The sequence below is a fragment of the Coturnix japonica genome, chromosome 14, assembly GCF_054131305.1.
Source record: "Coturnix japonica strain WE chromosome 14, WE-NBRP24, whole genome shotgun sequence".
In the NCBI taxonomy this organism is placed as follows: domain Eukaryota; kingdom Metazoa; phylum Chordata; class Aves; order Galliformes; family Phasianidae; genus Coturnix; species Coturnix japonica.
This window is the reverse complement of record NC_140676.1, coordinates 15,187,094-15,202,572: the sequence shown is the minus strand read 5'-3', so window position 1 is coordinate 15,202,572 and position 15,479 is coordinate 15,187,094. Positions and strand designations below refer to the sequence as shown.

The 15,479-nt window shown below is 38.3% G+C and overlaps 1 protein-coding gene across 11 annotated transcripts in view; it reads right to left on the bottom strand.

Annotated features, from left to right (window-relative positions):
* TLN2 (talin 2) overlaps positions 1-15,479 on the bottom strand; it is a 175,478-nt gene that overhangs the window by 55,308 nt on the left and 104,691 nt on the right. For all 11 annotated transcript variants that reach the window (XM_085515765.1, XM_085515766.1, XM_085515770.1 and 8 more), the window contains 7 exons: positions 15,288-15,454; positions 13,023-13,206; positions 11,545-11,670; positions 10,146-10,262; positions 7,670-7,855; positions 4,874-4,981; positions 3,073-3,178 (listed from right to left, as the gene is read on the bottom strand). In XM_085515765.1, the coding sequence (XP_085371891.1) occupies positions 3,073-3,178; positions 4,874-4,981; positions 7,670-7,855; positions 10,146-10,262; positions 11,545-11,670; positions 13,023-13,206; positions 15,288-15,454 (994 nt within the window). The remainder of the gene's footprint in view (positions 1-3,072; positions 3,179-4,873; positions 4,982-7,669; positions 7,856-10,145; positions 10,263-11,544; positions 11,671-13,022; positions 13,207-15,287; positions 15,455-15,479) is intronic.

Below are 15,479 nucleotides of genomic sequence, written 5' to 3'. Positions count from 1 at the left end.
CAATCACATTTCAAGTGTCAAATACAGAACGCATTCTGTAGAAAGCTCCTTTAATAACACAATGGAACAAAATGCTGTAACTTATGCTGAGTGTATTATTGTTTAAAAAAAAGGTATTTAGCAGGAATATTCTGTTATGAAAATAATTTAAGAACCGCATAACCAAAGCAGCTGGGAACAGAACTATCACTCAGCTTCCAGTTATCTGGGCTGTAAGTCCTTGACCAAATCTGTAAGGTACAGTGAGAATTCTAAGAGAGTGGTAAAGATGACATGTTACAGACAGCAGCCAGTCAGGCACAGCACTCTTCAGAGTCTCTTCTTTGGCACTGGATAGAGATGAAGCAAGTAGTGAATGATGAAAATGTGGGTTTTGACACTCTGTTTCTAACGTGTTGTAGAACCGGCCAATAGCAGATTCTGTAACACATTCAAAGGGGTCATCTTTGCTGTTGAGTTTTTGGCATTACACTTAGCTAAGAGAAATTCTGCAGGCCTACGAAATGAATACTTGGCTGGAGATCACCTTAAATATTTGCAAATTCTCAGTTCTTACTTTCAATTTCATAATATTATTCTCCAATGACAAGATATAGAAAGCATCTATGTTCTTCACTGAGGGAAGCAATGAAACAGTCAAAAGTAACATCAGCTTGGGGGAAGAGAAAGAAAGCAGAAAGAAAACTTCTGAGTTCAGAAACAGCAGGAGGAGAAAGTGGCATCAAAGGCCTTCCAGTAGATACTGGCAATTTGCATCAAGAATAACATAACCTGCTTCTGATTCATCAAAAGTTAAACAAATATACAAAAACACTTGAATGCTTATGGGTTCACATTGAGTACAAAATAAGGCAGTTTCTACCTCACTGATCATTGAATCACAGGGGACTACAAAATGACCTGTTGTGATTTATGATGCGCTGGGAGAAGTTTAAAATACATGGCTTTGTAATCCTGGAGAGCTACATCTCATGTTGCTCATACTCTCTCTCTCCCCCACCCCCCTGTATGTACATACACAAATAAATATACACACACATATAAAATATAAAACACCAGAACATTACCTGAGAAAATTTCTCTGTTCAATTGGTGCACAACAAAAAGCAATTATTTATTAAACCCTAACTTTGGCCACAAAAGCAGAGGAGAAATGGGATGTTTTGTTAGAGGCAGCATACAGAAATACAGACAAACCCAAACTCACAAAGCACAGGAATTCCTCTAAAAAAAACCCCAAAACCAACCAACCAAACAAAAAGGTATTTAACAAAGGTGAAAACATTTACAATGAAGTCAGTTAGGAGATAATTCTATCATGCGTCATTAAAAGTTACCTAGGAACGGTCAAAACAGATTTTACTTTAAATGAAAAAAATTCTGAAGTGAAGAAAAAAAAACCCTCCAGGCAATATGTAAAAAAAGGAATTAAAAAAAGAAGAACAGGTTCAGTTTTAATGAACATGAATTAAAGATCCAGAAAATACTGGATAAAGATGTCTCCAAAGATAAGGACAAGATTCCTTAAAACTAGCTGGAGAATGGGAAAAATCTGATATTGGCTTGACTTATTAGTAAATGAAAAAAGGAATCTCCAATCATATGGAAGAGTGCAGAAAAAGGGTGAAGTGTTCAATAAATTTACCTAAAGAGGAAAAAAGCACAACGAAGGGGACTGTTACATGGAACAGAGTATAACAATGAAGACCTAGAGGAATGACAAAACATAAATGTGAATTCATAATCGACTTCTTATGACAAGTATCACATTCCAAGGAACATGTATTCATTCAAGCAACAGTTAACTGAGGAAATCATAGAGTATATACTGCAGAGAATGTGAGATGAACAATTGCAGCGTCCACAGAATCACAGAATGGCCTGGGTTGAAAAGGACCATAATGCTCATCCAGCTCCAACCCCCTGCTGTGTGCAGGGTCACCAACCAGCAGCCCAGGCTGCCCAGAGCCACATCCAGCCTGGCCTTGAATGCCTGCAGGGATGGGGCATCCACAGCCTCCTTGGGCAACCTGTTCCAGTGCATCACTACACTCTATGTGAAAAAATTCCTCCTAAGATCCAATCTAAACCTCCCCTGTCTCAGTTTAAAATAATTCCCTCTTGTCTACCTTCATAAACAGGCATTATCCCCTCCTGCTGAGGTCTCCCCAAGCCTTCTTTTCTCTAAGCTAAACAAGCTCAGTTCCCTCAACCCTTCCTCATAGCAGAGGTACTCCAGCCCTCTGATCATCCTGGTGACCCTAAGATTCTCTGGTGCATCTTAGGAAAGAAAGATTGCATACATTTACCAAAAACCTTTTTGGGAAAGCAGGATGGAAAAAAATGTGATTACACTGTTTCATTCAAAGTATTTTCCTGTAACATTCAACAAACTATGAAATTAGGATGCTTGTATACCTTTTTGATGGCTGTGAATGCTTATTTAAAGTGAAGTTTCCTGTTAATCTTGTATTAGGATTTAGATTGCCAGAACAAATAAGAGTGTAGGGAGAGGAACCAGCCGTTCAATTACAGTCCAACTCCCAGTTCAGTAAAAATTCTATTCAATTTCGTTTTCTGCTACTGTGGCTCTTGAGTGCTACACTTGACGGTTCTACCTTCAAAGGCCGCATGCTTTACAGATGATTTAGTATGAAGTATATGAAGTGGAGCAGGGTCAAACTGCCATTGCAAACACTGTGACTATTTTTGCACAGATTATACGTGTTACAGGAAATGCAAATTAATCATTAAAACTTTACTGGCAGGGTCATGTACATTATTCATACTCTGAGCTTCGATAAGTTTGTTCCTTGCTACATGTGTACAAAAAATCACTGCCCCCTCTAATAGTAAACTAACGTGAAGTGTCATCACTAAGATCATATTAATGATGTTAGTGACATGTACACGTGTGAATACTGGCATAGAAATTAAATGTTACTAAGACACTTAGAACAGATTTAAAAGGGTCTTTGTTAATTTTTTGTTTTGGTTTAAAAAATAAAAAGGAAGATGATCATTTCTGGAGCAAAAAGCACATTGTGCCAGTAACCAGGCTATCCAACTCACCCTTCATAGCTTCTGCTGACTGAATAAGCTCTGTAACAGCACTGGCAACCCGCTTGGAGAAAGCAGCCAACTGATGCTTTAGCTCTGGAGTTGGTTTTTGAAGGATCTAGAGAAAAAGATAAAACATAATAATAGATATTAGTAAGGGCTCCAGGAATATTGGAATGTTCCCAGAACATTAACTACAGGGGAGTTGGACTACACGGCCTTCAGAGGTCCCTTCAAACTCCAAGGATCCTATGATTCTAAAGCATAATCCTCTTTTTTACAGTAAATCACTGTAAATCACCTGGATCACATCCAGACTGCATCTTTGTCACAGCTCCAACAATTAGAACTCAGGGGAAAGAGGGCAAAAGCCCTTAGATCTAAAATCTGGCTATTTACTTGGCTTCTATGAAAAGGGTTGTTTTTTTTTTTGCTTTTCATATACATTACAGCTCCTACTTCATTTATGAAGACAAACACAGATGCATTATATGTGAATATAACTAATTCTAGACAGGCTTATGCAAGCAGTCAAGATGAAGTTACCATTCTACCCATCTTTTTTTCCAAACATGCATTTTTCTCTTCAATTTTGGTTGTAGTTTGGGTCAAGGTCACTTTTCTAAGATTGCAAGAGTTTGGGAGGGGACAACAATCTGAGTTTTACTCTAAAGAAAGTAAAGAGGCTTAAGATAAGCAAGGTCTTGTAGAACAGAACAGAATGTGGAGAAGAACGAGAAATAAAATAAGCAAAAATTGTCAGAAGTCTTTGACCTATTCTTGTATTCAGTTTGAAACATTGCTGTGACCAGCAGAAGACCCAATCTGAAAGATTCCTTAAAGTACTTCAAAACTAAAAATACACCACATATCTAATGTTAAATTACATAGTGCTATGCAGCTCTGGGAGCTACAGTAATAAACTCAGTCTTTCCTGAATGACTTTCATTGCTAGTGGCAAGCATAAACATAACTGTGGCTTCATGTCTGTGCTCCGCATACTTCAACAAGTTGATGTAATTGATTAGACATGACATTCTCAGCAGTAAGCGAGGCTTGTATTTGCTAATCCACAGTTGCAAATTGCAGTTTCATATATTTTAATATGTCTGCTTAAAGTCATTTAAAAGAAATCTTTGCAGTTCATGTGGCAGATTCAAATAACCTCCAGAAACTTCAATATCTCAAAATTCTTTGTTCTAACAGAGATTATTGCTTTCTAGAGTTGTAATAGCAACAGAAGTGCAATATGTTATTTGATAATTACTTATTGCCAAGAAAAAACAAATGAATACAAGATGCATGTGTTTGGATTTAAGTGGCAATCTTTTTTTTCAGAGTTTTGGGTGCGTCACATCTGGTGTGAGTTGGAAAACTCTGTGAGATGGTGCTACATGGTTGGGGTTTTCGGATGACATTGGTAAGTGCCTCTTATTTTCCTGGAATCTGCAAAAGACATGGAAAAGTGCTTTCACAAAGTTTTCATAACATCTTTGGTCTGGAGAACTAGAGATTGTTTAATACATCTAATGCTTAGAGCTTAAAAGAATACTGAAATATCTTATTTTCTTTTCTGGGGACCATTTCTAGATCAGCACCCTTACAACCACCACATCTGCTTCAGAGTTCAACCCCATTTAGTGCTTCCAGACACCCTTCTGTCTCCTGTCTTGAGCTAAAGTGCTGAGTTTGCTCTAGGTTGTTTTTCCCGAATAACAAAACTGTTCATAAAATATGTTACTAACAGCCACTACAGAATGAGAGATTATTCTTTTTGGAAGGATCCAGCACATGCATGCAGGCTCCTGCTTACCAGGAGAACATGTTCCAAGAGTTCCAGGTATCCCAGTGTACATTCTGTTCCAAAGCGCAGGGCTCTCTCTCGGACTTCTTCACTCACCTCCTGGTGATACGATGCTTGCTGAGGAGGCAAAACAACATCAGTACCCCAAAAGTGCCCCAAGCAGAAGATGTCTACACGAGGAGATTAGGGGAAGAGAAGGGAGGAGATTTCTCCTAAAATGCAGAAGACACCTAAACTTGAGAGCCAGACATTTCTATTATAGATGCACAAGCAAACTGGGCTCAAAGAAGTTCTGAGAACAACACTGAGAATACATTTCTTATTAGTAGCACAAATTCATCAGTAATCTTTCTTAGTGTTCTTCCTTAAGGGTTGTCAGCAGTCATTCTACTTCTTTTATCAGTGAAAAACAAATAGAAAATGCTCTGAAGAGCACTCCGAAAACAGGAGAATTTATGATGTGTTCTAATGAAAATATTTATCTTGGAAAATATTTTGGGACTGGAATGAGCTCTCGGGCTGTATGCACTGCAGTGCAAGGTTTGTGCCACTGTGGCTTTTCCTGTCTCCTTGTATCAACAAAAATCAAAACCCCAAGTGTAGTTTTGCAACTCCAAAATGGATATTTACATCTTTCATGTTAGAAATGTGCTAAAACTCTATTTTGAGCTTCCGCAGTCAGTCTTGAAGGAAATAAAATGGAAATGGTCATCTGGTTCAGACTTGAAAGCACTGGGCTGGATATAGAACACTTTGTACCAATCAGAGGTCAAGTACCAGCCTGGGGTTTTCTAAAAGCCTTTTACTTTCTAAAATAAAATTCTATGTCACTAAGAACCCTTGTACTGAAGGTGAGTGCTGACTGTTGACAGGTAAAACTTCCTAAATAAACTAAGAATTAGCATTTCCTCTCACAGAACACCACCACCCACCTGTGCAACCTTCTGTCTTTGATTAGGACTGGACATTATCTCACTGCTTGTGTATTTTGAGTATTCTCTGCAACCCTACACGTTCAGAACAAGTGCTCTTGTGAGCTGGGCCTGCAACTTGTCTATGGGCACCCTCTGCTGGGAAGTTCAAGATCAGCAGAGCACAGCATACAGAACAGATGATCTGTCACCATCAACTTCTCATCTTGTCAATAAACAACAAGAAGGAAAAGGAGTTAACAAGATGGGATTCCCCACGTTCAGCTTAGTTCAAACAGTTCATTTTCAAAATAGAACAGAAGGCTTCCCCAGTGATCCGTATGAAGATACTGTAAATACCTTAAAATGCATCTAGAGCACTTAAATAAACTTTGTTTTGTGCTTTACATACGTAACCAAGTCTGATGTCAGAGTATTACTGGAAGCACTTTCAAGGTTCTCGGAATCTTAAGCCATTTACTTTGCAATTGTCTAAAGATATACCTGGAATCTTGAGACACACTAACAGAAGTCTCACTAGACCAGGCAGGACTTGTAAGAGAAATTGTTACTTCCCCAGACCTGCACACCAGGACTGCCAAAGCATCTTAAACTGAAAAATGTTTCCAAAGATCTAAGAAACATATTTCCTTATGCCAAGGCTTCTCTCTGTTACCAACCCTCCTTTTCTCTATGCTTTCAAAACACTGAGGCAGCACTGCCTCCCATTCAACAGCTCTGAGACCATCAGTTCTTGTGGAGTACAATGTACCAAAACAACCACAGAATCAAAAACTCAGGGCTGCTGGAAGGAATTCTGAGGATACCTTTAGCCCAACCTCCTTCTGCAGGTTCTTTATTAAATCCAGACCAGACTGCTTAGATCTTCTCCAACTGGGTCTTGAAAACCTCCATAGATGGAAATTAAGATAGAAATCAGGTTCTTGTCCCAATGACTAATTGCTCCCCTAGTGATACATAGGTGAAAATTCCCTTAAGTTTCAGGTTTTTACTATTGTGATGAAAGATGTGATGAAATAAAAATCCCACACGTCAGAGCACTATCATTTCCCTTCCAGCTTCCATAAAGGTAAAGGCAAAGTAAACAAACAATTTACAAAGACACTTTTGTTTCTGTAGGCAAAAAGGAATGAGATGCTTCGTAAGGTCTTCATAATCCCAATATTATAAATTTATGTTTAAATCCTTTTCATGATCATAGAAAATATAAGCGACTACTGCATCATTTAGACAACATATACATGGCCTCTCCTTCTCCACATTCTGCAGATCTGCTTCTGAAAGTTGTCTAGTTCAAGTAAGTTTAGAAAACAGGGGATCAATATTTTCGGTGCAAATTCAAAATGTCTTTTTGTAAAGCATGGAAAAAATGGAGCAAACCAATAGATTCAGTTAGAGAGTAAAGGAGTAAAGAGAGTAAAGGAGAAAGAGAGAGAGTAAAGGAGTTTAGTTAGGAGTAAAGAGACCTGAATGGCTCCTTCCACCCGTGGATTCCTAGAAGTATGGGAATCATATTTCTGACCACAGAATTATTCTTATATGCTACCATTTGTATTCACAGCTTGTCTTCCACTAAAATAGAAGACTGAGAACAATGAAAATTCCAGTCATTTCCAACCCTGCCTTCGTAAAAATAAAACAGTGATCATTAGTGTTTTTGGTTTTTCTTAGCACAGAAAAATCCCCTGATAGAGATGTTACCGCATCACCTTACAGTTATTACAACTATCAACTTTCCCACATAGAAAGTAAAACACTAACAAAAAGAAAACAGGACCGAATCTGTAAATTAAAGAGATGTACAAAGGGGGAGAAGAATAAAATAGAGGGGGAAAAAAATATATCAGCCTTAGACATGGAAGCAATTCTTTACCTTACAAGCTGTTAGCATGTCAGCTACTGCTTTGCGGCTCAGATTTGCTGTAGCAATCACATCCTCCTGTCTGCAGGAGTTCCCAGCTGCCACAGCTTTGGCTGTTGCCATGGTGATTCCTTTCGTCATCCGGATCGATTCTTCAGGTGATGATGTCTTTTCTGGAACCTCATTTGACTGAAACACCTTTAAGTGAAAGCAGGAGGAAAGCTCAATACCCACCCATCAAGTCAAATCATAACAACACAAAACGTGAAAAAGAGACAGCAACTGGATGCAGACTTCTATTAGTAGGAAATTAGAAACATATTCAGAGTACTTCAATATCATTTTCATTCGCTGTGAGCCTGATCCTGATAAGCCTGCTTACCTACAGACAACACAGAGAAACAACTACTGAGCCCTTGCTGCCCAAACCAGCACAGTGCAGGATAGCCAAAGGACATGGCTAAAATATTCAAATATCTCTTTAAAAAATGGAGATGGAGAAAAGATAAAAAATTGTATTTTCTCTTACTGTACAATTAGCCTCCATTAGAATCATAAAAGTCCAATTTTTCATAAGGACTTGTATGAAAATAGTTTAAATTATGATGACACACAGCACCTATGAATGGAAGAATACATTCACAGTTTAATGATATAGATAATAAAAGATGGGTAACCTTACTTTGAGCTCATATTTCACAATTCCAAGTTTTACTTCATTTGCTTGCCATTCTTTTACTCTGCAGCAGCAATTCTGATTACACAAGAGATGTTTTCTCTGCTACATGCATTGCAAACAATGCTCTGGGACTACCTCTTCATCTTAAGCATGCTAGAAGTTACAGAACCCAAATGTCCTGACAACCACTTAACTTGGTCTATCCTATGCTCCTGGTTAATCGACTTTTCACTTTCTTTCTCCAGAAATGGAAGTAATGTTAGAACAGTCCAATCAAATATGTGGATGACATCACTCAGTGTTGTTCAGATTCAGTCCCTGGAGTTGCAGGTCAAGTTTGAAACACTTTCCCAAGCACATACGTGCCATTCTTGTTGCCTCTCTATACCCTCCCAGCACTCCGCTTTTCTCCCCACAAAAGAGATGACAACAGCACTACCATAGGCCCATTCCTTAGCAATGCTGACAAAAGGAAAAGGAGGAAGAAGAATATTTCAAAGAGATACCAACTAGATTGACAAAACACACATGATAATGTTTCAAATATAGACCTGAGTGTGTTTCAGAATTTATGCGAAGGAATGGTGTTCTGCTTTAAGTCATCCAGATTTTTGTAAGGATACATGACAGTGGCACATGCTACCAATTACAGAATCACCTTGGTTAGAAAAGCTCCTCGAGATATGATGACATTCAAGATGACTTGCCCCATAAAATGCCCTGGAATCAGCCTGGCATTTCTGTAATCCTGAGTTACCCTTCTTGCCCCTTGTCTAGATTGCAGACACATTCAATAACCTCCAGTCAGAATGAATCTCTCTGGTTAGCCAGGACTGCTGGTTAATTATTGCAATTGTGCATTCCAGATCAGATACTATACCAGGAGCTTTTACAACCTGCTGAAAATATCTGAATTCCCAACAGGTATACAAAAATGTTTAGTTTCTTTTTGTTTTCCTTTCCCCATTTCCCCAGGAAAGACCACTTTCTTGCTTAAAAGAGCACTGTTCTCACCATGAAAAACAGATACTTTCCAGAGAGCCCCTGAGAAGACAATTCTACACCAGGTGCAGTTACACTGTAAGTACTGTTAATGCACACACCATACAATGAAGTATTTCCCAATGAAGACATTGTCCATAGATACTTTTTTACAAATAGATATGTTCATAGATATTTTTAAATGGATTTTAATCAAGGAGAGGGAATGAAGAAGAGCCTTCTTCACAAAGAAACAAGTATTAATTTATAACATTGATCAGTGTACTAGTGGAAGAGTAATTGTAAGATGCAGCTATTGGTTAAACTATCAAATCTTAGAGTAAGGAAACTAACTGTCATGATCTAATGCCTCATTCGGAAGGTACTGTCAATTCCTTGTCATGAGATATGAAATACCAGGCTATTTATCACTAATAATATCATTTCTTAATAAAGGAAAGACTGAAATAAAATTAAACTGCAGGCTTTGATGGTAAAGAGACATTATGAAAGCCAAGACCAATCAAAAGCGAACAACGTTTGACTTAGAAAATAATGCCTGCAGTGAAAGCTTAATGTCTAAACAACAAAGTTGCTTCCAGATTTTTATGTGACAGTAGCATCTCAAATCTCACAGTGGAGACCATTAACATCTCAAAGCAGACAGGCTGAAGAAGCACATAATTGTACTTTCAGAGATGACACACAATGGATGGAGGTAATCAAACTGCATTCAGTTCTCTGCAGGGCTTGAAGACACCTTGTGCACGGGGTGATGTTAAGAGTTTACATTCAAAAGCTGCTATGCATGGTTATTTTATTCTTTACCGTGAGTTCCTGTTTGATGTACTCAATTGTGGCCTCAAGAGCTCTTGTCCCTCGAGTTGCCTCATCTTCTACTGCTTTAACAGTCTTTAAAAGTGATGTGACATTTGTTACCATCACCTGAAAAACAGAGAAGTGAAGAAAAGATGCACGATTTATTCCTCCAATCTTACAGAGATGGCATGGTATGAATCAAGACAAATTAATATAGGTGTCTTATTACTTCTAAAAGGTCCTAAAAAACATCATGAACTGTACTTATTATGGGAATAAATATCGACTCTCCTGTTGGTCAGCTTATGAGAGCTCCCTATAAGTTGCAGAAACGTAGCATGTCTTATTGCAGAATGATACTGCAGTTGCTGCTCTGATGAGAAACTTAATAATCATAATACAGAGAATAACTTTAATAGTCATAATACAGAGAATAACCTAATAGTCATCGTCTTTCCTATACACCAGTACTCTGACATACAAATGGTACCTAACACATCTGAATTCTTGGGAATTAAGACGGAACAGAAAGGCCAGCTTCTTGACAACTGGAATTCAAAACACAGAGAGCTCTTCAGAGAAGGAAGAGCTAAGAAACCACTTTTCTTGACTGGATGGGTCATTTTCAAGTTGTACCTCTATAGTACACTGCTCTCATTCATCATCTCTGAAAGGAACAGAGGCACAGGTCTCACAGGTAAAGAAAAGACGGGAGATTGAAGACTGTGTAGCAAAGCAAAAAGCTCCCAAAACACTACCATAATACAGAAGCAGAAGTATTATCGTCTCAATCTCCACATCTGGAAATAATTTGTATGATAGTTTTAAGATCTTTGAGGCAAATGCCAAAATATATCTCAGGTACAACAAAAACGTAGCACAAAAATCATGGAATCTGAGCACTTTTTGAGCTTTTACATGTATGTACTTCCTGGAAACATCTAGGAGAGAGGGATCATTTGTCCTCATAAGCATAATGTCTCACCATAAGGTTTTTGGTGTTGTGCTACTCAACCCTCAAAGCTGCAAGGCCTAAACAAGGAGGATAACAAACTCACATCTTGAACATGTCATCAGTCAGATTCCAGGACTGGTAACAGTCTTTATTGGATGAATTGTAGTCTGTAATGGTATGAGAACTGGCCCTTTAGGGATTGCAAAAAATGTAAGTTTCTGTTTAGAAAGATTACAGTTCTTCCATCAAAAACACAGAAGACATCTGACAGCCCACAAAGACTGACAGGACTTCGTGGCAACTCAGTAGTATTTTCTTACTTTCATATGCATCCCAGGATGCTACTGAAACACCTCAAGGAACCAGAAATTGCTGAAATCCCAAGTTAAGCTGTCTAGGAAGCATGACTGAACCTGATACTTGCAAATAAAAGGTAAGAACAAGCTTTCATACCTTGGCAGCCCCCTTCAGCTGGTACATGGATGGGTCATCTGCTGGCTTGCTTGCAGCTCCTTTTGTAGCACCAATGAGGTCAGAAAGGGCTTTTGCAACATCCTTGATAGCATTGATCAGGACAACCTAAAGAAATGAGATGCAGACGTAAGGCTCCATAAAGAAATGGATGAAAGTACGATGAAGAACTCCCAGACAATATATAGATACCACAACAACCTTGCCTATTATTTTAGGGTACTATTTCAACAACGCCTACAAATTTGTCCTTTTTGCCAACAGGAAATCAGATGTTCTAAGTATTTTTTGAGATTCCAGAGAAGTTGTTTGTTTTAGGAAAAAATAACACATGAAAGTAAAAAAGCTCAGGGAAAAAAAAAAGTGGAACAAACAGTTCTCAATACCTGCATTTTCTTAGCAGTACATAGAATACGAACACAGCTTCATTTGTGCCTGATTTTGTTCACTGTAATTTGTATACAAATAAAGTCCTTGATACTCCTGAAAAGCTTATTAGCTTTTGGTAGCTCAGATGCTTTACGGCCATGGAAATATAAAGAACCTGTGGCATAAGACATGTCAGTGTGATTTGCTGTTTCCCAGCCAACCACACTGTATGGCAACTAGCACGATAAGGTGACTGAAACTGTCATGTCAGGTAAAGTCAGCTTTGCCTATATAGAAAACTGTAGCACACAATGCCATTACAGCATTTATTAAAAATGCTCCATTTAGGACAATTTCCAGCTGGTAATATAAAATTGCTCCAAAAAATACCTACTTGTAAGTAATAGCAGTTTATTCTAAGTACTGTATCCTCAGCTTTTACACAGAAAAACAATGTGAGATAAAACTTTTATGTCTGTAAATGTTAGTTTAAGGAAATTCTTCTGTTAAAAACAAGCAATTCTGACAGTTTTTCTAGACAGGTGAATCTTAGAAGTTTCCTCCATCATTGAGGTCAAGACTGAACACATGACCCTCTCAGAGCCTTATTTGAGATAAGCCACACTGAGGGCTTAAATTACCGCATTAAATTAAAAACACAGACACAGCTACAGAATGCTGAGAGCTTGTTAGCCCATGCAAGAAACATACATCGCCCATCCCAGCTGTCAGATCAGTATAGAGCCTTGAAGTGAAGCATATACATCTAAAATAAAATGAGGTAAGTCCGGATTCTCATCACAACTTAATACAATTTTGTGAAAAGTATTTGAGCAGGAAGACATCAATGGAATAAAAGCAAAAATGTTATACAGGAGCTTGTCTATTTCTGTTCCATGTTTGTTGTATTGTATTCTAAAACATGTGCAATGACTGATCCGGTAAAGTCCCCAAAGAGATGAACCATTCAGTTCTGATTTAAAGTACTAATCTCACAAGGTCTTACCAAACAAAAACCTTCTCTAGCCTCTTTTTCAGCTCCTGTAAATTCCTCTGGTTTCTTTAAGAGTAAAACCTTAAGATTATCTCACCTGTGTTTCAGGATCATCTGACCCCAAGCTAGCTGCTCCCAATTTTACCACCTCAGCAAGCTGGGTGATGGTGTTAGCTGATGACTGAGCCGCTTGAGCCAGTTTGTCCTGACTTGAAGCAGCACCAGAAACCAACAATTTTGTATCTTCGACTAAGGCTTTGGCTGTCTTCAGGATATTTTCCCTGCAGCAAAAAGGAGGAAGCAGACAAGGGTGTGGAAAAGTAGAAAAGGAAAAAAACATGTTTCTCAATATTATGCTCACCAACAGCTACGTGGATAGCTAATATAAGTCACTGTGCCAGTGCTCACTCATGACAATGTATCAAAAGCCAGATAGCGATTAACAATTAAAAAATGACAAGCCTTAAAATGATAGCATTATATTTTGAGCAAGATGCAAGTCAGTGAAATTCCTCTGTCTCGGTAAGAAGTGAGACAGGGTTAGCAGCTGGATAGAACAGTTTAACTCTGGAAGAAAATCTGGCCACACTGTAAAGAAACTATCAACTGTCAAACCCCCACTTTAAACAGCATATAATAAAGAAATGAAAGTAATGAAGGAGGGAGGGAGGCAGTAGCTAGAATGGCAAAAAGAGGAATGAGTTCAAGTTAGCGCTCCCATTTGCTGCCACCACCATAGAAAACCAAAGCATGTCTGGAGAAAAGCAGAAATCCTTTTGAGAACGTGCTTCATCTACAAGACAAGTTAAACAAGAGCTCTAATTGCACTTAGGTAAAATGTCTGTCTGAATATTAATTGCACAATAAGCCAGTGACAGGTATTTTCAATGTCACCCAGTGTAGCAGAGGGACAGACTGTTGTTGTGGGGTATGCTTCAGCTAAGTATTAAATTCCAGTACTGCCACCTTAAGGAACACACATTAGGAAACTAAAAGATTGGTTTAAGACAACCATTTTAGTCTTCACTCGCTTTCAGTTATCTAAACTAAGAAATGAGCCATTGCCATCCTTCCCCCACTTAAAAACAAATAAATAAAAACATTTCAGGAAGATGGTGGGGGACACTCAGCACTTGAACGTGCAATTTATGCTCAAAGGAATTCAAAAGTAATACTTAAGAACATTATTATTCTTCAGTCTAAATGAGAGTTAAATCATGCTCTTTAGCATGAAAAACTTTGAGTCTAGGAATTTGCTCATCCATCTCCTTTCTAAATAAAGAACCTGCTTAGAGGAAAAAGGGTAGCGTTCACTATACAATATGAGAACATTCTGGAACAAGAAGAATGCCTGATTTATTCTACATAAGCCAAAACTGCACCAAAAGAAAAAGCTTTAAACACTGTTCAAAACCACTGTATTTTTGGTTTTATTATAGGTGAATAAATGCTATGTTTTAAAATAAATGTGCTCACAGACAATTTTAATTCATAAATATTCTTCAAGAGGAAATTGAGGTCAGTCTTCAGCATCTACCCACAAACCAATAAAACAAGCATTAGTCCTCTGAACTTACAACAAAGTGAGCCCTGACTGCCACTCTGTAGAACAGCAGCAACTTGCACACCACTGCCTCTTTCTTGAGCAACTTGCGTAGCAAGGTGGAGAATAAATGCTGACTACGCAACTGCTGCTCTGGTCAGCTGGGCTGCTATACAATTATCCAGTTAATAAATTGTGGCTGTGGAGCCCTAGAGTTTTACTGCAAAGGAAGTCAGTCAGATGGAATAAATCTCTTAATATGCTGAAAAATGCTGCAAGATTATTAAATGCCAGATGCTACTAGAAGAAAAAACTGACTTATCTCCCCCAGAGGAGAAAACGTGGCATAGCTGTGCCCTGTGCATCACTGCTGCTTACAAACATTAACCATATAAAGCAGTTAGCAAGACAAACTAGCAGTCAGAAGCAGCTGTTGGAAAAATGTATAGAGAAGATTCCTCCTCAGTGTCTTGGATCACTGATTCACCCTACTTGAATGACAGTGAATGATTGTTTATACACTGATGCAGCTTAATTAAAAACAAAATGGCCAAAAGAGAGCTACAATTGTGGTTATCTGTTGGAAGTGTTCTTAGTAGATGTCCTCCATCTGTTTAAAATTCTTTCCTCACAGAAGTAATGAAGTTTGCTGTCCTCTACACATATCCTAATTTTCCCATTTCTATTCACATTCCTCTGCTTCATTTGGCTGCATTCCTGGGAATCTAGAAAAGTAAATATTTATCTCCATGTGCCTCTTGCTTCTGCCAGTTCCATTCTTTCCCTCTGCATGCACTCTTGGTTTTCAGTTACACTGACCTGTGGTCTGCAAATGATTCGTTGTTTTCAGCATTAAGGGTTCCAGCAGTAGCAAACATGATAGTTGTGTCTAGATCTGCAATTATCCCAGACACAGCACTGGCTGCAGTAATACAAGCTTGTGTGCCTTTGTTTCCTGCTTGAAGGGCAGATAAAACTAAGGAGACCTGGAAACAACATAAAGGAATAAGG